This window comes from Cervus elaphus, chromosome 9 (assembly GCF_910594005.1).
Source record: "Cervus elaphus chromosome 9, mCerEla1.1, whole genome shotgun sequence".
Classification (NCBI taxonomy): Eukaryota; Metazoa; Chordata; class Mammalia; order Artiodactyla; family Cervidae; genus Cervus; species Cervus elaphus.
The window spans coordinates 45395932-45416981 of record NC_057823.1 but is presented as its reverse complement, the minus strand read 5'-3'; the positions used below and the strand labels follow the sequence as shown (position 1 = coordinate 45416981).

The following is a 21050-nucleotide window of genomic DNA, read 5'->3' as shown; positions in this document are numbered from 1 at the left end:
AGGTGGCCGTGCAGAGGCGCAGGCAGCTGTCTCTAGCTGGCTGGAGCCCAGGATGGCTGAGGGAGGACTGCAGGTGAGGGGGTGCAGGGTATCTGGGGCTTTGGAGGACAGGGATGCAGAAGGCCACAGGCCAGCTGGTGGGGGCCCCTGCCTGCACTCCCGTGCTGGGTGTCTTCTTGATGCTTCAGAAGCAGTCAGTGTGCTGACTTCTGTGGGGAGCTGGGGCCACCTGGCAGGCACTTCTGAACATCCTTCACCTGGTGAGCCAGTTGGGTCAGCTGGCTCCAGCTTCCTCACCGCTGCCCAATGCCACCTGGGGGCTTCAGCAGGTCCCACCCACCACCGCCTGCCCTGGTGGATGCAGGACAAAGCTTGAAGACAGACATGCTCAGGATCCACAGAGCAGAAGACACGGTGAGAGCTGAGGCGCCAGGTAACGAGGGGGTGGGGGGGCGGAAGCCCCCAGCACCTTTGCTCAGCACGGAACAGCGAATCTATAGACACCTGCCCTACTCAGCCTGGTGTGGGAACCCCCTCCCCAGTGGGGTACAGGCCTCCAGAAGCAGTTGTTGGGGACAGTGTGGCTGCCTGACTGCCTGCACATGGTGGACTGCAGGCGGGTCCCAGAAAAGAATAAGCAGGGCTGCAAAACGGCCTTTAATTCCAGTCCCAATAGTTCAGTTCCACAAGCAGAGCTCACAAGCAGAGCTCAGAACACAGATATATAAAAATACCCAACGGTAACGGAATAGTTCATGTGGTCCCCTGCCCACAAGAGCGTATTGCTCTCACCCTGACCCGCTTCAAGAAGGCTCAGTGTCAAAGGACCTTCCAAAAGCGGGTGAGTCCTTCCAAGCCAGCCCAGCCAGGACACCCCTGGGGTGTCCTTGGAGGGTGGCTCAGCCGGACCTCGGGCCAGCGGCTGCACCTCTGCTCAGGGTCATGCAAAACCAGCAGAGAGGTCACATGCCGGTGCCCGGTGCCTGCAGTGATGGCTGTACCTGCTTCCTCCTGGACCACCCCACTCCGGCCAGGGCCTACTCCTTCACCCCTCCACTCCCCCAACCCCCCCAACCACCCTTCCCCACTGGCCGGGCTCAGACTTTGTGGTGCAGCCATCACAGTGGGGACCTGGCTGTCTCCTTCCACAAGCAGCTCCGCGTCAGCTTAGAATAAATAATCTGCGGTGTACAGAATTTGTGACCGCACTGAGGACCCAGCCTTCAGGCAACTGTCTCCAAAGTGGGGGCCGCTAGCCTGGGACCCTCGGGCGGCAGGGCACCTGTCCATGATCTGGCTTTAGGACAAAGGGCTGGTTTTCGCAGGTGCCAGGCCATGACTCCACAGCCCAGGCCAAACACAGAGTGACCTTGGCCAGGCCGGATGGGAGCGATGACCACTAGGGATTGTTACACTGGCCCAGAAGTGGGCTGGGTGGAGAAACCCGCAGAGGGACCGAGGAGAAAGTGGCTGGAGAGGTTCAAGGTCTGCATCTCACCTGCCCGAGTGCCAGCAGAGGGGAGAGTGCGGACAGCAGCAGGTCTCTGGTCTGCCTCTCACAAACACTGGGTTTTCTCAAAAACACAGAACAGAGGCACAGCAAACTCAGGAGCCAGTGTGAGAGGAACCGCACAGAGGAGGGAAACAAACGGAGAAACACACTGACGTGCCGGGAGCAGCACACTCATATGTCTTTAAAACTCCTGTTGAATGTCAGATACAATGTTTTTTAACATAAAAAACAAATGTGCACCTTCTATAAACCTACATGGTACAGTCACAGGTAACGACGTGAAGTTTAAAAAAAAATAATAATAATGCATTTCTGTTCTTTAAAAAGCCTGTTGGGAAGTATACCTTCCACAAGAGCCAGGAAAATAGAACCCACAGACAGAAGGAGGCAAACGGCCGGCCCAGCCCCCAGAGCGCAGGCATGCAGCACTGCCACCACCTGCTTCAGCATCGCCGATTCCGTTCTTCTAGGAGCTGGTTATCAAATATTTCTTTTTCCCTGCAAAAACAAAAGAAGATCACTTCATTTTACTCAGTAATTGTGCTTTAATAAACGTCAACAGTCTCCCAAGGCAACAGAAATAAAAGCAGAAAATAAACAAATGGGACCTAATCAAACTTACAGGCTTTTGCATGGTAAAGGAAACCATCAGCTTACAGACTGGGAGAAAATATTTGTACATGATGTGACTGCCAAGGGCTTCATCTCCAAAATAGCCAAACACGTCATACCACTCCATAACCAAAAAACATACAAACAACCCATACCACTTCATAACCAGAAGACAAATGACCCAATTGAAAAATGGAGAGGACTTATACAGACATTTCTCCAAAGAAAACAGATGGCCAAGAGGCAGATGATAAGATGCTCACATCACTCATTATTAGAGAAATGCAAATCAAAACTACAATGAGGTCTCACTTCACACTGGTCAGAATGGCCACTGTTAAAAAGTCCACAAATAACAGATGCTGGAGACAGTGTGGAGAAAAGGGAACCCTCCACTGTTTGTGGGAATATAAATTGGTGCAGCCACTGTGGACAAAAGGATGGAGGCTCCCCTCAAAATTATCAGAGTTGCCGTATGATCCAGCAATCCCACTCTTGGACAAATATCCAGATAAACTATACTTCAAAAAGATAAATGCACCCCAATGTTCATAGCAGCACCACTGACAGCAGCTAACGTGTGAAAGCAACTTAAACGTCCATCACCAGATGACTGGATAAAGGTGTGTACACACACACAATGGACTACTCCTCAGCCATGAAAAAGAATAAAACTATGTCGTTTGTAGCAACATGGATGCAACTAGAGATTATTATACTAAGTGAAATATTTCTAGTTTTTTTTTGCCACACAGCATGCTGTGCCAGATCTTAGTTGCCAGCTACAGATGGAACCTGATCCCAGCAGAGAGAGTGTGGTGTCCCAACCACCAGGGAAATTTCCATGCTAAATGAAGTAAATCAGATGGAGAAAGACAAATACTGTGTGATATCACTTTATGTGTGGAATCTAAAATATGACAGAAAAGAACTTCTTTACAAAACACAGTTCATAGACATAGACAACAAACTTATGCTTATCATAAGGGTTGGGGAAAGGATCAATTGGGAGTTAAAGATTAACAGATGCAGAGTGCTATGTATAAAATAAACGTCAAAGATTAACTATAAAGCACAGGGAACTACACTCAATATCTTCTAACAAACTGTCGTGAAAAGAACCTGAAAGAAGAAAAGATATACACACAAACATACATATATAACTGAATTGCTGTTTCCCTGAAAATAACTTAATATTGTAAATCAAATACAGGTCTGTTAAAAACGAACAACCCAAAAAAAAGCCAAAAACGAACAACCCTCATCCCTTAAACAAGAAGTGAGTGTTTAGTGGGGACACAGTTTCAGTTTGGAGACAGTGTCCTGGAGATGGCGCGGATGCTACACGACAATGTGAATGAGCTTAATGCTACTAGGATGTATGCTTAAAGGTAGGGAAGGTGGTGAATATTATGTATATTTCACCACAATGGAAAAAAAATAAACTACAAAGAAAAGAAAATGAAGTATCAAGTCATCTTTAAGTGACTATCTATTTAAAAAATTACATTATCAGGTAGTTGACTGGCCGCTCCTCTCAGGCTAAACAAGAAATGGGACCCTGAGGGGGATGCCCTTGAGGGAAATGGGACACAGCAGCCTAAGGACCCCACAAGGAGACCTGACCTTGTCTCTGTGTCGAGGTTCAATGGCCTGTGCATAAGAACCTAAATGCAATTATGAAGACGGGGGACGTGGGTGCATTGGGATGAACAACTAAAACCCAGCCCAATGGAACCCTGGCTGCCCAGGCTCAGCCGCTTGGATCATGTCCCTGAAGCAGCAGAGAGTGACTGGTGCAGCGCACAGCCCCCCACCGCCCCGGGACGTGTGCAGTTGCTTGGGTTGTAGAGACAGGATGCCCTCTGACTGGCGCCCGAGCATGAGGCAGGCGCTGGCTGGGGAGGGGCCACATGGATCTCAGTCTCCGGGAGCACCTTCTCTCTATGTGGTTATAGGGGTGGCCAGCTGATCACCGAGACCAGGGACAGACTCCACTGTGAGCGCCTGCTCAGCCCTGGCCCAAGACCCTAGTTGAGTCTTCAGCCTGTCAGGGCCACGCGGCCGGCCTGCTCCCAGCCAGCCTGGCAGCCAGCCCAGAGCCAGGATTAGGGGCTGGGAGGCCAGCCCAGGGCAGCTCACCATGGATGTAGAGGAACATCTTGATCATTGCATTCTTCCTGCCAGCCAGGGACGGCAGGCAGCAGCTGCCGCTTAATCTCTGTTTCCTCAAACAGCCGTGGTAGCGAGGTGACAGGGGAGGACAAGGGGGAGGTGGACGTCAGCACTGAGGATGAGTTCAGACGAGGTGGGCCAGCTCTGCCCACTCGGACCAGCGGCCCCAAGGCCCAGCCACCCGCAGGCAGAGACAGAGCCCTCGGGACACAGTGCGTGGCCCACCTACCGGGAGCTCAGCGCCGGTCCTCGGATGTACTTCTCCTCGGCCGTCTTGTAGTCCACCGCGTCTACCGCTGAGATCGCGCAGATGATGGCCTGCAAAAAGGCAGTGCAGGTCAGGCTTGGGCCGTGCATGGCCACTCACACCAGGCTTGGAGAAGACCACAAAGGTAGACAGTCCAGTCACCAGGGCCCTCCCAGAGCTGGGCTCTCCCGGCGCCAGGCTCACACACGTGTACACCCTCTGCAAAAGCTCTGTTCCTAGCGAAGCTCCCAAATGAAATCGACAAGATGAGAGTTCATGGCACTCAAAGCAAAGAAAAGCAGGACCCAGGATGTCCCTGACGCCAAGTGGTTAGGATTCGGTGCTCTCACTGCCAAGGCCCAGGTTCAATCCCTGGTCAGGAACTAAGATACCACAAGCAAAATAAGCAGTGCCCTCCCCCAGCTCCCAAAAAAGGCAGGCCGCCAAACAAAGAGCAACTGTAAAAGTCTGAGTTAACTGAGACAAACAAAAAAACGCAAAGTGGTAAATTGAATACACATTAGATGTCTGGAATCACAGGATCACTGTTAGTCCCTCCAGGTCAAAGAGTATTGCAATTACTTCAAAATTCTTAGAAAGTCCTTCTCGTTCCAACCAGGGTCCCTCACCTGGGCATGGCTGACATGGGGCTGTCCTGGGCTATAGGGAGTGGAGCAGCGTCCTGTTCCGTGCCAGGAGCACCTGACTTGTGACAACCTTAGACGCCCCAGTGCCCCTGGGGGCACAGTCACCCTTTCTACACTCACATTAAAGTATGTCCAAAAAAAAAATAAAGTATGTCCAGAAGAAGGGGCTGGAGGAGCATACGGAGCAAGGCCACTGCTGCAGATGGGAATGGACACATGAGGGTTCACAGCGCTGCTTTATTTTTTAACACACTCTAAATTCTCTGCACTTATAAAGCTCAGCGTTCCTGAGCCTTCTGATACAGTCCCACACGTTCTGTTGCCATATGGCAGTGCCCTCTCTGAACTGAGGCTCAGGTGGCACCAGGTTCAGGGAAGATTCCTGGAGAACGACACCAGGCCCCTCCACCCTCCTGCACGCCCTGGGATACTTTCCCCACATACACACCCCGCATGCAGGGCGTCCGCTGGCCACTCACCTCAGGCAGTAGCACATCCAGGATGAAGCGGATGCCGTCTCCGTGCCCGCGTGCCAGCAGCTGGCACCCTGCCTGCTTGTACACGCCCTGCAGGTACTTGACCACCAGGTCCAACTGCTCCTCGTCCTCCAGGTAGGTTTCCACGCAGGTCATGTACTGGCCAGAGCTCAAGAAGGTCTTCAGCCACCGGGACGGCTTTCTGTTCCTCAGGATGGCCCGCAGGTGGCTCTCAGCGCCCCGTGCCTTCACAATGTACTCTACCAGCTTCTGGTTGGCCCGGTCCCGGGCGGCCCGCGAGCGGTCGGGCAGCACCTTCCTGCAGGCTGGCCGCCTGCCCTGTGGGCTCCCAGCCACAGGCTCCTCGGGGTCCCCCCCGCTCAGCTGGGGGAACCTCGTCCCCTGGACGTCCTGCTGGATGGACTTGCGGACGGGTGAGCCTGTGAAGGAAGGGCACAGCCTCCCCTAACTGGGCGCCCTCAGCAGCCCCATGGGCAAGGGCCAGGACACCCGACATGGGCAGGAACCCCCACAGGACCCTTGCTGCCCTTCCCAGCTCTGCCCCCCACCGCCCACCCCACAGAATCAGCATCAGCTCATCTGCACTGCTCCATAAGGACCAGTGCCACTGAAAATGCCCAGGATGAGGTAGAGGAGAGGAGCCACCCAGATGCCCCAGCTCTGCACACTTGGTGAGTGGCTGCGAGTACAGACAACAGATGGGGGCCCCTCAGCAGGGGGATCTGTGGGGCCTAGAGACCCGGGGATGGCTGCACAGTCAGCCTCAGGCTCGAGATGCGCTGCCCATTGCACACCCTGTCCAGAGATCAGACAGAGAAACTGCCACTTCTTGAGGGCCAGGAAGCAAGTCCTGCTTTGGCAGAGTTGGTGGACTTACTTATGTCAGCTGCGTAGTATTCCAGGAAAGAGCCAGCGAAGGAGCCACAGCCTGCAAGGGCAGGAGGGGAGCCCGTTACACAGCACTGACGGTACCAGGTTGTCTGCCAGGTGTATACCTTGACTGCGATCAGGACCAGGCAGAGCACTCCTACCCCGCCCTGGGCAATGAGCCCCTGTGGATGGAAACCAGCGACATGCAAAGGAAACTGTCTTGTTTGGACCCAGGATGGACCTTAGCTAGGCTTCTCGGAGAGGAGAGGCCCACCTGAGGGCCGGGCTGTGCTCACCCTAGGGGCGTGAAGGGAAGCCCGCACCACTACCCCAGCCCCACGCACCGAGCCGGACCCTGTAGTCAGTGATGAGGGAGACACACCAGCCGATGGCCTGGGCGAAGTCCTCCTTTGCCTCATCCTGCAATGAGACCCGGACAGCAGTTGTCAGCAGGAGGCCGCAGGCAGTGCCTTCCTCGTCCTGTGTCCTCAGTCCCTTGGCCAGGAAGGAACCTGAGCGGGGCTCCCGAGGCACGTCTGAGGCCAGGGCTGCTCAGAAAATCGTCACTTGTGGGCCGAGCCCTCAGGGCCAAGAGAGAAACACAGACCTCAGAACAGGAACAGAGACCCCACCCCACTGCAGCCGATGGGCCAGCAGATGGAGGAGACATGGGGTGCATGAGACCAAGCCCACAGAAGAATCCTCTGCGCCTGCGACTCCAAACACACACCCCTCCCAGAATGCTGGTGGGAGAAGAGTGCTGCCCCCAGGGTGGGAGACCCCTGAGCTGGGAGGACCAGTGAGACCAGCCCAAGACCCACAGGTGTCTGATGGGAGCAGGCAGGCAGCTTAGGGTGAGGAGAGTGCTTGGGCTGTGGCCAGGCTTGCTGACAGGCACTTGGGACAACTGGGGTCTGGCCCCAGGACAGGCAGCCACTCCCATAGCCCGTTTCCAGGAAACAGGAGAATGCCAAGGGATGCCCAGACACCAGGTCATTTGGACCACATGCCATCTTTGCAAACCCAGGCGTCCCCCCAGTATCTAATGCACATGATCTCAACCTCAATTCCTGCTCTCCTCCTGCGCCCCACCATTGTTCCTGAGAGCCCAAGGATGGGTTCCACATAGGTGCCGACATTCCAAACAGCCCCCACACACCCCAGGCCCTAGCTCACTGACCATGGCCAAGACGCTGCTTCCTAAGCAGGGAAGCCTCATCCCATACAGAGCCTGAACCCGCTGACTGGGCCAAGCAGACCCTGGCATCAAGGTGGAGCTGACACAAAGCACTATCTCAAATCAGACACAGTGCTCTGCCTGCACCAGCTCCCGCCGCACAGGCGGGCCAGTCACAGGGCCATGGGGAGGCCTCCCTGAGGAGCACAGTGCACAGAATCACGGCCCCATCTGGGGGCAGCAGCTCATAGCCCTCAGCCTCAGCCTGAGCCCTACCACCTCCCCTCCAGGGGCCACCCTGTCCATCACCAAACAGCCGCCCTGCACGGGGTCAGGGGGAATGGTGGGCAGCCTCGCGGGAGGCTGAGACTTTAGGGAGGTCATCACCCTAAAGTGATGGGAGAGCAGCAGAGCAGCCAGGGCCGAATGCCACTCCCAGGATGGCCACTGTCTGAACGTACACATGGGGACAGGGTTACCAACCACCAAGCCAGCAGCTCAGAGCAGCACAAGGAACCACCCACTCACCAAAAGTGCCTGCTTCTCTTTGCAGTCAAAGTGCTTCAGTCGTCGGAGCAACACGGAGATACTAGGAGCAGAGGGCAGAGGTTAATGGGACTGGTGCCATCTCATGACCCAAAAGCCCCCCTCCTCTGGGAGAGCCCCCGCTCATGGGGGAGGCGGCCCCAGGGAGCCAGGCCTGGGCCCAGGTGTACCTCCAGGGGTCCCTAGGCACCCCCTCCTTGGCAGTGGGGTGTTTCTAAGATCAGCTCTGGGCAGACGGTGCTTCTGTCCCATGATAAAGGTCTGTGGGGGTTACCGAATGGTCACCCGGCGGGGTGCTGCTCACAGGCCTTCAGGGAGCGAACTGTGCTGTGGTTTGTGGGGGCCCATAGCCGTCCGGCAGGGCTGATTCTGGAAGCCAACAAGCAGTCTGGAAAACCCGACTATCTGGCCAGGTGTCTCAATACAGTCTTTGTGGGGGTGCTCCATCGGGGGTCAACCTCAGGGCCCCCCCACCTGGAGCACTGGACAGAGCAGATAACGGTGCTTTACCCTCTTCCTCTAGGATTCATGTTCCCTTCAATGAAGAGCACGCTCGCCTTCTTATCTCTCCGCCTGACGCTCTTGACCTGTAGGCAGACCCAAGAACACAAGGCGTCCAGCACCTAGGACCTAGGAGGCTGTGTTTGCATTTTCAACACTTCCGTGCTGGCACCTTGTTGAGTGTGTGACAAGAAAGGTGGCTGGCCCGGGGTGACCAGGGCAGAGCTGACACCAGGAAATGCTCAGCAAGCGCTACCCGGCTCCCAGCACTGTAATAGCTGAGCAGAAGCGGGTAGGGTGGGTTCTGGTCAGTTTTATAAAAGAGGAACCATAGCTGCTGTGAGCGCCCTTCCTCCCACTGAGTCTCTTCAGGCTCAGGGCGCATTCCTCCTCATTCTGGGGGACAAACAAAGCGAGCGTGGGGAGGTCCACAGCCGGGGGGTGGCTGGCCTGACTACCCCATTTCCTGTACTCACTGGGCATTTACAGTGCTGGCCCTGGTTAACCAAAAGCTCCCCCAGGAACTGGTAAACAGGGAGGTGCACGGAGAACGCTGCCAACCACAGAGGGACACGGCGCCTCCGGCAAGCAAGCACTGGAGGGAGGCGAGTGGCCCCAATGGTCAAGTCCCAACTGCCAAGGAGCTGCAGGGGAGCCAGGTTCACCTGCACGGCCAAGCTTTTTCCACAGACACCACGCAGGTTTAATCTTGTCCTTCTCAAGACCTCTAGTCACGTGCCTGGAGGCCATGCTGACCGTGTGAGCCGAGACTCACCGCAGCAGAGAAAGCTGCTCCACAGGGCAGAGACCTTCCAATTCACTGCCTCTTCCCCAAATTAAAGACCTATAGCTAGAACCCTGAGAATCCTATCCCTGATGGAAGAGGACACAGGATAAATTCAGGCAGAAATAGAAGGGGCAAAGGCAGGTGGGTGGTGCCCCTGGCTCAAAAATTCTCCACCTGACCCACTGTGAGCACCCTTCGGGCACTTGGAGGAGGTACGACCATGTTTAAGGGTGTCCATCCCACTGAGGGTACAGCCAAAACCTCAAACACTTGCAATTACACATGTGGTGGACCCCTACTCTAACTTACAAACTGAAAAACTCAAATATACAATATTTAAAATGAGCAAATAGTGGGCATTTTTTCAGAGCCAGACTTTCTAAAGCTGCCTGGTGAAAACCTGACCTACAAGGTTCATTCTCAGCAGCACCGGAAGGCTGAGACCCCTTGCTTAGGTGAACTCGTCTCTACACTGTTGCTCATGGACCCACCGTTTCACCAGCAAAAACAGTGAAAACCCCGTCCAGGCCCAGTGTCTAGAATGCGGCACCCTGGGCTGCATGCTAGGGAACCAACTGACCAAGCAGGAAGCAGAAAGGTGTTCTTACCACGGCGGGCCAGAAGGGGTATTTTTGGTATTTATGCCAGACTAGCATCCCTACTTCAAATGAACGTGGTTCTAAAATTTAAAGGAAAGAAAAAAACAAAAGAGAGACATGTTAGATCCATATCGAACACCAGACAAAGCTGCTTGAGAAAACAAAACCACAGAGATGCTGCTCAAGCCCAGTGTTAACATGGTTCTTGTGACAGACCCAAGAGTCGGGAGGGGAGGGTGTACTCCTAACCCTGGAACCTAAGTGCTGGCCACCAGCGGCTGGGGTGCACGTGGATTTCCTGGTGGGGACCATGCGTGTACAAGCAGGGGCGCAATGCCACCTCTGCCACTTTTCTGAGTCTCAGATTACTCCAGGGCAAAGCACTTTTTAAACATAGCACATAAACAGAAAGGAGACCATGGCACACAGTGAGGACCCCACACGGGGAGTAAATTTCTGAGAAGCTCATCCGAGAAACTGGAGGGCTTTAAAAAGTGGGGGGGTGGGGGGTGGGGGGAAAGAACTATTTAAATAATCATAAGGTAACTACAAATGATTTCTAAACAAAATTTAACTATATCCTCAACCAAAAAAAAAAAAAACCCAGAACAAGTAAATAACTCAATGTTAAAAAACCAGGTAACAAAAGCAAGCAGGGAACAGAGGCTGCTTGCAGGCCCCAGAGTGAGGCTCATGGCCGAGCTGCAGCATGAGACAATAGGAAGAGCTCTGCGGGACAGGGGGCCGTGATGGAGGAAGGGGAGACGCCTGGGGCACAAGTGGAGAGCTGGTCACCCTCGGGAGAAGCACAGGGCCACCCAGGACAACAGTCACAGGTGCAGTCAACCCAAACACCAGCAACCAAAACCCAATGGAAAACAAAAGCAGGAGAAAGGAGCTGACTCTAGGGCCTCTGGGGACTGAATGACCCCCAGGCAGACAGACACGCCCTCTGCAGGAAGGTATAGCGCCCCTTTTTGTGCCCGCAGGAACTGACCCCAGTGATGTTCGGAGAGCCCACACACTGCAGAACCCCAGGCTGGATGCATCCAGACCCCCAACAGCGGGGTAGGGCTTGGTGAGTGACCCCTTCCCCCCACAACTGTCCCTCTCAGTAAAGGATAACCAGCCACCATGAGAACAATCGGAAGAGCCCGTGGGAAATACCCAAGAAAGCGGGTCAACCTTCCAGCCAGGCAGGAAGGGCCCCCAGACCACCCCGTGCAGCTCTGGCCACAGTCTCTGAATGTACAAATATCTCAGGCTAAAAAAATTAAAAAACAAAACAAAACTAGACTACATTAAGATGAATGGTTAATGGGTAAGTGGAAAACTGAAGCCAGTCCTCAACTGTTTAGTTCAAGGCAACTAACCTTCCCATGGCTGGCTTGGATGCTTGGGCCTGTGTCCGACCCCTGCCTGTGAGGACAGGGCAGCTAACCTGTGCACTGCTCAGCGCTGGGGCGGGGGTCCTGTGTACACCTGGGGGGTGCCCACCCTGCTGTGGGGACACTGTTTTGGAGGGCTGAGAGGCAGCGCCAGGCCACACCCAACGGTGGCGACAGAGCCTATCTGTTCACTTGGCCGCCCTCCGCCATTCCCTCAGAATGGCGTCCTGGGAGCCTCCCCCAACCCCCACACGTGTTTGTCCTTGAGAGACGGGAGCCAGGGCTCCCTCTCTGTGAGGTCTGGGTTCAAGACAAAAGCCAAACAGCGAAGAGACCTTCCCCAGGACACGGGGACGTCAGGGACCTCACCCCAGGAAGGTGCCAGTCACTCACCATGATATAGCAGGATTCTCGGGGGCTCCTCGTCATCCTCGTCCTCCTCCAGGAGAGAATTCACAGTGCTCGGCTCCATTAACTCTTCAGACAATGGCCGAGCTACCAACAAGGATAGATCAGACCTGACCAGTCACAGTACTGGGGACTTACCCAGGGAACACCACCCCCTGATCCCTGAACATCAGCTCAGAGAGCAAAGCCACCGCAAAGTGGACTTGCCCTCAGCCTCGCTCAGTGAAGGCATGTTCAACAGAGGCGACAGGGCAGAAGTGGCCGCAAGTGCGCGGAGGGCAGATGAACGAACCAGGGGCCTGTCCCTCCCTAGGGTGCACTTGGCCATATGGGGTGGATGCGGCTCTGGGGCTGGCCCCCTTCAAAGTAGTAGTCCCTGCTTCACTGCCACTGCTGGGGAGCGGGCCCCTTGAAAGGGGAAGAAGAAAGGCAGACACCCGGAGAGAGTGTGGGCAGACAGAGCGAGGTACCTAGCCATGCAGAAATGAAGATCTCCAAATTAGCATTTCAAAACTAAGTGGGATGCTAAGGCATCTGAACAGAGAAAACCATAGCGCATGGCTGCAGCCACACAAAAACACATGCATGCGGGAATCCTGAAAAAGTCAGGGGCCTTTAAGTGAGTTAATCACTTCTGAGATTCCTGCCAGTTTAACGGGAATGCACTAGGGCTTCTGCAATGGGAGGAGAAAGGAGTTAATCCTCCGAGAGCAGACACGGCGGTACTGCGGCCACCGTATGCCCCTCCAGTCCCTCCGCCGCCAAACAAAAATAAAAACACAAGTGTGGGAGGCAGCTGAAGTGCTTAGAGCGTGGTGAAGAGACACAGAGAGAGGCTCCAGGAAACTTCTACTCAGGATCTGTTCTGGTAACGATCTCATTAAGATCTGGGGCCTGGCTCTGGATCAGCCAAAGGAGAACCCACTGCCAACCTCTCCCAACTCACCCTCTCAGGGCCTTTACCTTCCTCCAGTGGCCGGGTGTCTGCCGCCTCCTCTGCGGGGCCGAGCTGAGCAGGGCTGTGGGGACCCATGTGAGCCCTCGGCTTCTGGCCACCATCCAGGCCCAGGCGCTCGGCGGGACAGCCATCCTGTGGACTCGGGTCCCTGCCTCCAGGAGGCGAGCACAGGGCTGCCAGGCCGGCGCCTGTCTCACCATCTTCCTGGCTGGCTCCCTCTGAGGATGGAGCCGCTCGCTGACCTGAGCAGGGTCCCTGTGCCGGATTCCTCCCCTGTTTACTGGGGGGCGTCATCCAATCTGCCCGCTGTTTCCTGGATGCCCCCCTGTCCTGAGCGCCACCGCTGGCTGAACACACAGCCGGGGCATCCAGGCCCCCGCTTCTCCTGAGCACCTCCTTGGGGTCCACTCTGCACTCCAGATCCTCCTCACCAGCTGGCAGGCCAGACAGCCTCTGGGACACGTCTTCCCTCCTTGTGGGCCCCGGACTGCCCATCGTGTCTTCGAGGAATGATGGGGAAAGGCTAGGCTTGGGAGGCCAGGGGGCTGGTTCCACGGGCTTCACTCTCGGAGGCCAAGGAGTCGTTCCTTCCCTGGAAGAGCTCCCTTGTCTTTCGTTCAAGACATCCAGAGCCACGCGGAGTGACCGCCGATAGGCCAGCTCCTCCAGGGGTGCAGCGGGAGCCCCGTCCTGCGAGGCTGTGGGACAGAGGAAGAGGAACAAAGCCTGGTGATGAGTTGGTCCCGGGATCCAGTGCCCGGCAACACCTTGCCAGCTCTGGTGTGTCGCCAAAGCTGATCCTCACACCTGAAGAGGGGCTGATGATTCTCACCGGCATCTTCCCCAGAATAAGGACTTGGGCATCAAACCACAGCTGCTGGTTCAGGGCTGCAAGGCTTCCTTTCCCCAGAAAGCATGCTGACTGAGCCTGCCCTGCCTGGGCTGGTATACTCCTCCAGATTACAAAACAATACCGCCCACAAAATGTATTCAAATATTTCTCAAATCCTCTCTCAGCCTTACAATTTCAATTCAATCAGGGTCAATAAATAAAGGACACTGCTGGCAGGGTATTCTCGGGTGGGGGCGGCGGGGGTGGGGGTGGGTAAGAACAGCTGCCTAAAAGCCTCTTTGTGGGCCAGCAAATTGTCCACACTTCCCTGCAAGGGCATTTCAAAGCCAATGGACGGCATCGCAGGTGCAGAGATTCCAGCCTGACCTCCCCACCACCACAGTTTATTCATTCATTCCCATGCGCGGCTCTGGCGCCCTTTATTTGAACAAGATGACGGACGCAATATCAGAACTCAGCAGGCATAAATAACACCTCCTTCGGCACAGGACTCTGCCCTGTTTAATATTAAAAGCGCCCACAAACACCAGCCCCCCAACACAATCTGCACGAACAATCAGCGCGGCCGAGAGGTGGTGGTGGATGCGCCTGAGCTGGGCACCCTGCTCTGAGCCAAAGCCATTCCCCGAAAATGCAGGAAAACAGACCCTATTTCCCAGTCGCTGCTAGGAAATCCTGGGCAATCTTTTCACAAGACAGAAAATTCTCTGCACGTGGAATAAGCTCTTAGGTGGGCACCCAGTGGGTCTGGGAGGGGGCAGTGCACCAGGGGTTAAGCTCAGCCAGACTCCAGCCAGGTCTGTCTCACCTATGACACTGACCCTCGAAGAGATGGGAGTCAGGGCTCCACTTCCAGTCTGCCTCGCCCTGCCCTTGCCCTTGCCCCCATAGCCCTGCAGACACTAATGGCCAAAAGTCTGGTGGCAGTGACACACTTTTTTTCTCCCCTGGGCTTGGGTGATAGAATGTAAATATACACCCAACTGCTTCTTAACCCTTGGGCGAAGGCCAGACCGGCAACAGAACCGTTTTACAGTCTTACTACAGATAAGTGGGGAAAAAAAAAAAAACCATACAGAAAGAGGAGAAGCCTCTTGCCCTTTCTTGGGGGAGGCGCACCCCTTCTGAGTGTGCTGCAGGCCATGGACGGAGGTAGCGGGCCCTGATGCTGCTGTCACTGGCCATTGCGGGGGCGGGGGGGGGGGGGGCAAGGACAGGACGGGCTCGAGGGGCAGATTCTAGAAGGTTAGAGACAGCAGACAGACACAGCTCCTCTAGTTCAGGGAAATCACGTTTCCTTACAGGAAGGGGAGACGGGGAATGGGGTCATTCTGCATCCAGAAGGCCAAGTCTGTTTTCTCCCAGAATGCCCCGTGCTCTTGCCAGACCTCACTGGGACGGAAAAACACGCTCTCACCTAACGAAGAGGCGATGTCTTCGATGTGCACCTTCCTCAGGACCTTGGCTTCCGCGCTCTTCACCTTAATCCTGCGGGGACAGGGACGCCTGTTATGCGCCACCAGCAATGCCACCGAGACCTTCGCAAACGTGTTTTGCTTTAGACGACAAAAGAATCAGATTCGTTTTCTTCTTTTGCACCCTTCCACTCAAACCAGGAGTCACTGCCAACCAGGAATTCAAGCGCCTGAGGTTAGAGGCAGCGAGGACCCTTGTGAATGTGGCTTTTTTTTTCCCTTTCCCCTTTTAAGACAGAAAAAGGTTGGCTGGATTTAAGAGTAAAAATGAATTCAAATTGTGACTTTTATGAGGTACATCCCACTTTCAACTGCACAAATAACTCCTTTGTTAGATTACCAGAGTGGATGATAATGTCACTAAAAGCTGTTTACAGCCCAGCAGGTGTGTTTTAGTTTAAAAGGATGCGCTTCCCTTTTAAACTCAAGTATTCAATTACTTTCCCAGCCTCAGGGAAAGTGTGAGCTGCGGACTAAGCAGGCTTAGGATCGGCTCTAAAGAAAGGATGAGGACCCGGCGATGCAGGAGCAGGGGCTGACCCTATTTCACTCTCTAGTTAGAATCGGGAATTCGCCCATCAGAAACGCGCAACCTGGGCCATTTTAATCGTCCCCAGTCATCTGTGTCCTTCCACCATGGGATGTAACGTGCTACCCTGCACCCCCCATGCATCTGTCTTCTGAATGCTAAACAACACTTTCTTATTACAAGCACAGGCTCAAACATCAAATATCCCAGAACACAGGGGGCTGTCACACATTTCTGAAAGAAAGGCACACAAACGTATCTGTAGGAAGGAAACAGGCCTACCTGAACCCCAACGAGAGTCTACCAGCATATAATTTACACCCATCCCATTTTTGTACTGATCTCCCTGGACATCAATACCACATAGAGATTCTTCAATTTCCAAACGTACATAAAATAAAATTGGTTGTTTTCCTCTTCGGGTTACTGTGACCACACTGATAAGCAAAGAGGTGAGAAGACTTAAGAGCAGACTTCACTTTTTTGGGGAGGGAGTGGTATCACAAATCCCATGCAGGGGGACTACAAAAACACAACACTTAACTTTTTGTCTAGGGAGAGTATCTGAACGTTTAGAAAAAATCCCTTTTTCCTCTTATTTTTGGCTGACTTTTCAGTTCCGGCCAGGACCTATGTCAAAAAAAAAAAAACACACAACCTTGTTACAAGCCACAAAACACAGCTGACCCTGGCAAGCAGTAGCGACATATAAACATAAATGCAGTGGATGATTCTTAAAGAATATAAGATAGGACTGCAGAGACAGGGAAACTGAGGCACGAGGGACAGCAGCAGACTGAGACCAGAAGCAGGGTCTTGCCTCAAGATCTGGCCCTCTTCCCACCACACTGCTGGAAAGCATCCCCGAGACAGTCCTGTTATTTACTATCAGGGCTGCTTGCCAAAAATTTCCTTGAGTTACAGCCTTACATGCCTTTCTATAGCTGACACTGCTAAAATTCTTTTTTTTTAAAGCGTGAGGAAAAAAAAAAAAAAGACACTTCCGGAAGTGTAACCTTGTAAGCACTCGACCAAAACCCCATTAGACCAGGAGCAAGGACCAGTGCCAACAGATCTGAGCACCAACTGTTCAAACTCAATTATTTTGCTGAAGCAACTCCTAGGTATCTCCTGATAAAGATTTTACTTGTCACCGTAAAGTCATTTCTAATTCCTGAAATTACAGAGTAATGGCTGTCACCTTTGCGGGCCATAATCGCTTTTTCCATCTGCAGAGGACATACTTGGCATCCGTCATGATTTAGACTCATGTGGCAAGTGGTAATGATTTGGCACAAAGTACTTGAAGGTCTGACGCGATGTGCCCTGCAACAAAATTTGCACGGCGGTTTATAACATCATTTGCTTCCCCCTTCGACGCAGCCACAACCCTTAAGGGCGAAGGTGAGCAGGGCTGATCCTCAAGTAGATGGTTCAATTCCATCATCCTGTACCGAGGGGCTCCGTACCAAAAAGAAATGACTGGCATTGATTCCTGGGGAGGCGCCTGGATTATTTTTACAAATAAAATTCAGCCAAATTCACTCCCAAAGGTTCCGCCTAGATTATTTTTAAAAGGCTCCTAAATAAATCGTCCCCGTGCTGAGGGCCTGCCTCTGACCTCGGCACAAGAGGCGTTTTAAACGGCCAAAGCTTACAACCCTCCCGTGTTTGGGGAGCTAACAATTGACCCCAGCGCAAAAAAATAAAATCGGAGGAAAACGACTGCTCTTAAAGGACGAGGACAGCTGCGGGCCATTCATTACATCAACCAGGAACCTTTATCTGGCTGCTGACAGAAAAGAGGAGCTGGGGGGTGAGGGTGGGGGTTCGTTTGGGCAAAGTTGGGGGGGGGTTCACCACAGCAGGAGGTTGTGGGTCCATTAGCAGGGGAGGGGATTCAAGCAAGAGAGGTTGGGATTCAGACAGAAAGGAGGCGATTCAGAGAGAGGAAGCCAGGTTCACGGAGCGAAGTGGGGGTGCAGACAACAGAGACTGGGTTCAGGGCAGGGAGGAGGGGGCTCAAGAAGCAAAGGAGAGGCTTCAAGGCGCAGAGGAAGGGGTTCAGGCAGAGGAGGAGTTCAGCGAGCAAAGGTTCAGAGAGCAGAGAGGTTCAATGAACAGAAATGGGAGATCCGCGGCAGGGCGGATCACCGCCCCGGGGAGCCTCTTTCGGGGTTCGCCCCTCCCCCCAGGCCCAGCCCCGCCGCCACGGCCGGCCCGAGGGGCGCAGCCTGCCGGGCTCACCAGGCCCTCGGCCTCCCCAGCGCGGCGTCCCCGAGCCCGGTGCTGGGGGCAAGGAAGCCGCGGCGGCCTAACGGCGGTGGCACCCGTACCGCCCAAGGCGCCGCCGCCCGCGCCCGCGCTCCCGCTCACCGCCTCCGCCGCCGCCGCCGCCGCCGCTCCCGCGGGCAGGGGGCGGGGCCAGTCTGGCGTCGGCGCCAAGCCCCACCCCCGCCGCCGACCAGTGAGACGCCTGCGTTCGCGTCGTGGCCCCGCCCCTTCCGCCCCGCAAGGCGCAGAATGACGAGCGGGCGCGCGCGCGCGAGGCTGACTGACGGGCGCGGGCCGCGATGGTTTGCGCTGGGTGGGCGGCGATGGCGGCGGCCTCCATCTTCCCGGCCCAGGCCCCGCCGCCTTCCGCCTGCGCCGGTCGGGTCCGCGCGCCCCTCGAGCCCCCTCCTGCCGAGGCCCTGGAGGAACCATTGAGAGCCTTCCAGAACTTTCAAAGGCCGGAGGTGCCTGACGTGAGGCGCCACGGCGGTTCCGACCAGCGTCCACCAGACGAGGGTTCGTGCATTTTCGCAAATGACCCACTCGTGTGGGCGGTGACCCCGGGAAGCAGCTACCACGCTCGGGCCCGCCTTCCCGCCGTGTGGGGTCGATGTGAAGACACTGTGCGGTCAGATGTGCGACTTAGCGACCCCACAAATGGCCCCCGCCCCACCTCAGCTCCAAGTGTGTCTGTCCCGTCAAAGGCAGAAGTTGGGCTTCGGGGTGGCCCGTTCGGGAGCCTGTTCTGCTTGGCCCGCCTCGTTCTGGGAAGTTTTGTGTCAAACGTGGTGGGTCCCTGGGGCTGTGGACACTTGTGCAGCCCACGCAGGGACAGGTGGCCGCTTGGCCCGTCCCGCGGGGATCAGAGTCCAGGTTAACGAGGTCGGGGTGACCAGTGGGGTCCCTTCATGGCCTTCTTACCCGAATTAATGGAAATATCGTGGGAGGGGGCAGGTGTCTCAGTCCTTTAGCGATTTGGATGCGCCGATTCCATCGTTTTAGATAATACCAGATTGCGGACTTCGCTCGTCGTCCATTGGCTAATACTGAGCTACCAATGCCGGGGGCCAGGGTTCCATCCTTGGTCAGGGAACTAGATCCCACATGCCACAGCTGAGAGTTCACAAAACTAAATGTCCCACATGCTGCAAGGAAGATCCCACGTGGGGACAACTAAGACCCGGCCCAGCCAAATAAAGATGTTTTAGAAAAGAAAATACAGATCCCGTCCTGATACAGGCTCCCTTGCTAGGGTGTGTGTAAATACGTTTTCATCTTTGATTCGGGTAACAAACTTCGTATGTTTTTCTTCCCATCGTCAAGTTAACAAAGAGGAGAGAACTCAGGCCCTGCCCCAGCGCTGGCTGTGAGATGGGCAGCACTAATTCAGGGCTGTTGGGACATGTGAATTGGTACCTTTCTGGCAAATGACTTGACGTTATCTGTCAAATTCCTCAGAAATGCTTCAGACCCTCCAACCGCGCAATTTCCACTTCCAGAGACATATCATAAGGATATAATCAGATGTGCACAAAGATGTATGTACAGCAGTGCTTTATGCAATGTTACTTGTATCGCGGAAAAAAAATCAGGAAGCCCTGAAATGTCCAGCAATAGAGGTCTGGTTAGCAAAAACACAATGGAAGCTATTTTTTAAATTGTGTTCAGTCATAAGAAGTGTTTATGATACCTTTCCAGTAGAAGGGAAAATTTTTTAATTAAAGCCAAACAGACTTCCAAGAAGGATGGATCTTGTTAAAGGATGTTCTCTCAGCGACTGGCGTCATTTGTGCTGCTTTAGAAGGAGGCCCTTTAGTGCAACTGTGAGTCTCGATGATTTGGGGCATGTATTTATTCTTGAAACGAAGATTTGAATGACTGCTTGGTGACAGGAACTGGGCGTACAGTGGTGAGGAAAATGGCACTTGGGGATCCCAGCCTTATGGGGAAGACATTTAATAAAATCACAAGTAACATTGTAACACTTTTTGCTGCCACTACTATAAGTGCTTTATAATTAATGTTATTTAACACACGAGCCCTAAAAGGATGGTGTAATAATAAGCCCCGTTGAATTATCACTGTACAACAAAGCATCATGATGTATACACTTAGCTGAAAACCGATTTGTTTGTTCACAGGTGTGCAGTCTGGCCTGAGTTCGCCTATGTGGTTGTTCTGTTGGTCTTGCCAATGACCACATGGGTGCTTGTGTTCAGCAGAGCCTGGGCCTGTGGGGTTTGCCTCTCTCCAGGTGCCCACTCCTTCAGGGAAGCTGACTTCTGGTTTACACGACTGCTCAAGTTTCCCAGGACCACAACAGTGGACACTGCAGGTCCTTTTTAAGGCATAAATTCTGAACTGGCCCGGCTTCACTTCCACCATGTTCTCTTGGTGAAAGTGAGTCTCAGGCCCAGCTAAGATAAAAGAGGAAAGGATTGTAACAGCAGACATGAATCACTGGTCATCACTGTGCCCAGCCATAGTATAGACAAGGAAACCGAGATAGAAAAAGGTTAAATCACTTGTCAAAAGCAGAGCTAAGATTAAAAACAGGAAGTCTTGCTGCAGAGTCCAGAGTGTTAACCACTGCACCATAAGATAAATACAGGTTGTAAGGAAGTTTATACAAGAAAAGTGCAGGGAACCCTGACAGTAACAAAGACAACTTTGTCTGGAGTGAGGAGGTCGGGGGTCAGGATAAAGGAAATAACATTTAACCCTGAAACCTGATGCCTAAATGTGTTGGGAGCAAGCTTTCAGAGCTTAGGGAACTGCATGGATCTGGTGTGGCATCAGGCCCAACTGCACAGAGGAACTGAGTGAAGCCTGGTGATGTCAGGACCAAGGTGTGATGGTGGAGTGACACGCAAGAGTCCCTTGGGGCTTGGATGTGCTCTTGGAAGGTTTTTGGGGTTTTCCAACTTATTGTTTTGAAATACTTATAAATTCATAGAAATTTGCAAAAACAGTACAGAGAGGTCCCTTGTACCT

The 21050-nt window shown here is 53.9% G+C and overlaps 1 protein-coding gene across 3 annotated transcripts; it reads right to left on the bottom strand.

The window, feature by feature from the left end:
- Nucleotides 1-644: 644 nt before the first annotated feature.
- Nucleotides 645-18269, bottom strand: PWWP3A (PWWP domain containing 3A, DNA repair factor). Of its 3 annotated transcripts, none has more exons than XM_043912685.1 (14): nucleotides 18159-18269; nucleotides 16984-17108; nucleotides 16327-16412; nucleotides 15196-15266; nucleotides 12931-13623; nucleotides 11953-12054; nucleotides 10181-10251; nucleotides 8795-8871; nucleotides 8267-8327; nucleotides 6906-6981; nucleotides 6569-6619; nucleotides 5674-6110; nucleotides 4530-4618; nucleotides 645-2011 (listed from the first exon to the last, which is right to left on the bottom strand). In XM_043912685.1, exons 2-14 carry the CDS (start codon nucleotides 17038-17040, stop codon nucleotides 1957-1959), a joined length of 1926 nt encoding a protein of 641 aa, XP_043768620.1. In that variant the 5' UTR covers nucleotides 17041-17108; nucleotides 18159-18269; the 3' UTR covers nucleotides 645-1956. The 3 variants fall into 3 exon arrangements, with proteins under 3 accessions (XP_043768620.1, XP_043768621.1, XP_043768622.1); XM_043912686.1 differs by having other exon boundaries at nucleotides 18030-18167; XM_043912687.1 differs by lacking the exon at nucleotides 18159-18269 and adding an exon at nucleotides 18119-18140.
- Nucleotides 18270-21050: the final 2781 nt, after the last annotated feature.

Coding starts and splice junctions, on each gene's coding strand:
- PWWP3A (XM_043912685.1), bottom strand. CDS start 17,040: ATGACGGATGCCAAGTATGTCCTCTGCAGATGGAAAAAGCGATTATGG. Junction 12,055..12,930: donor CACCCGGCCACTGGAGGAAG/GTAAAGGCCCTG, acceptor CCTTGTTGGTAG/CTCGGCCATTGTCTGAAGAG. Junction 8,872..10,180: donor ACCCCTTCTGGCCCGCCGTG/GTAAGAACACCT, acceptor GTCTGCCTACAG/GTCAAGAGCGTCAGGCGGAG.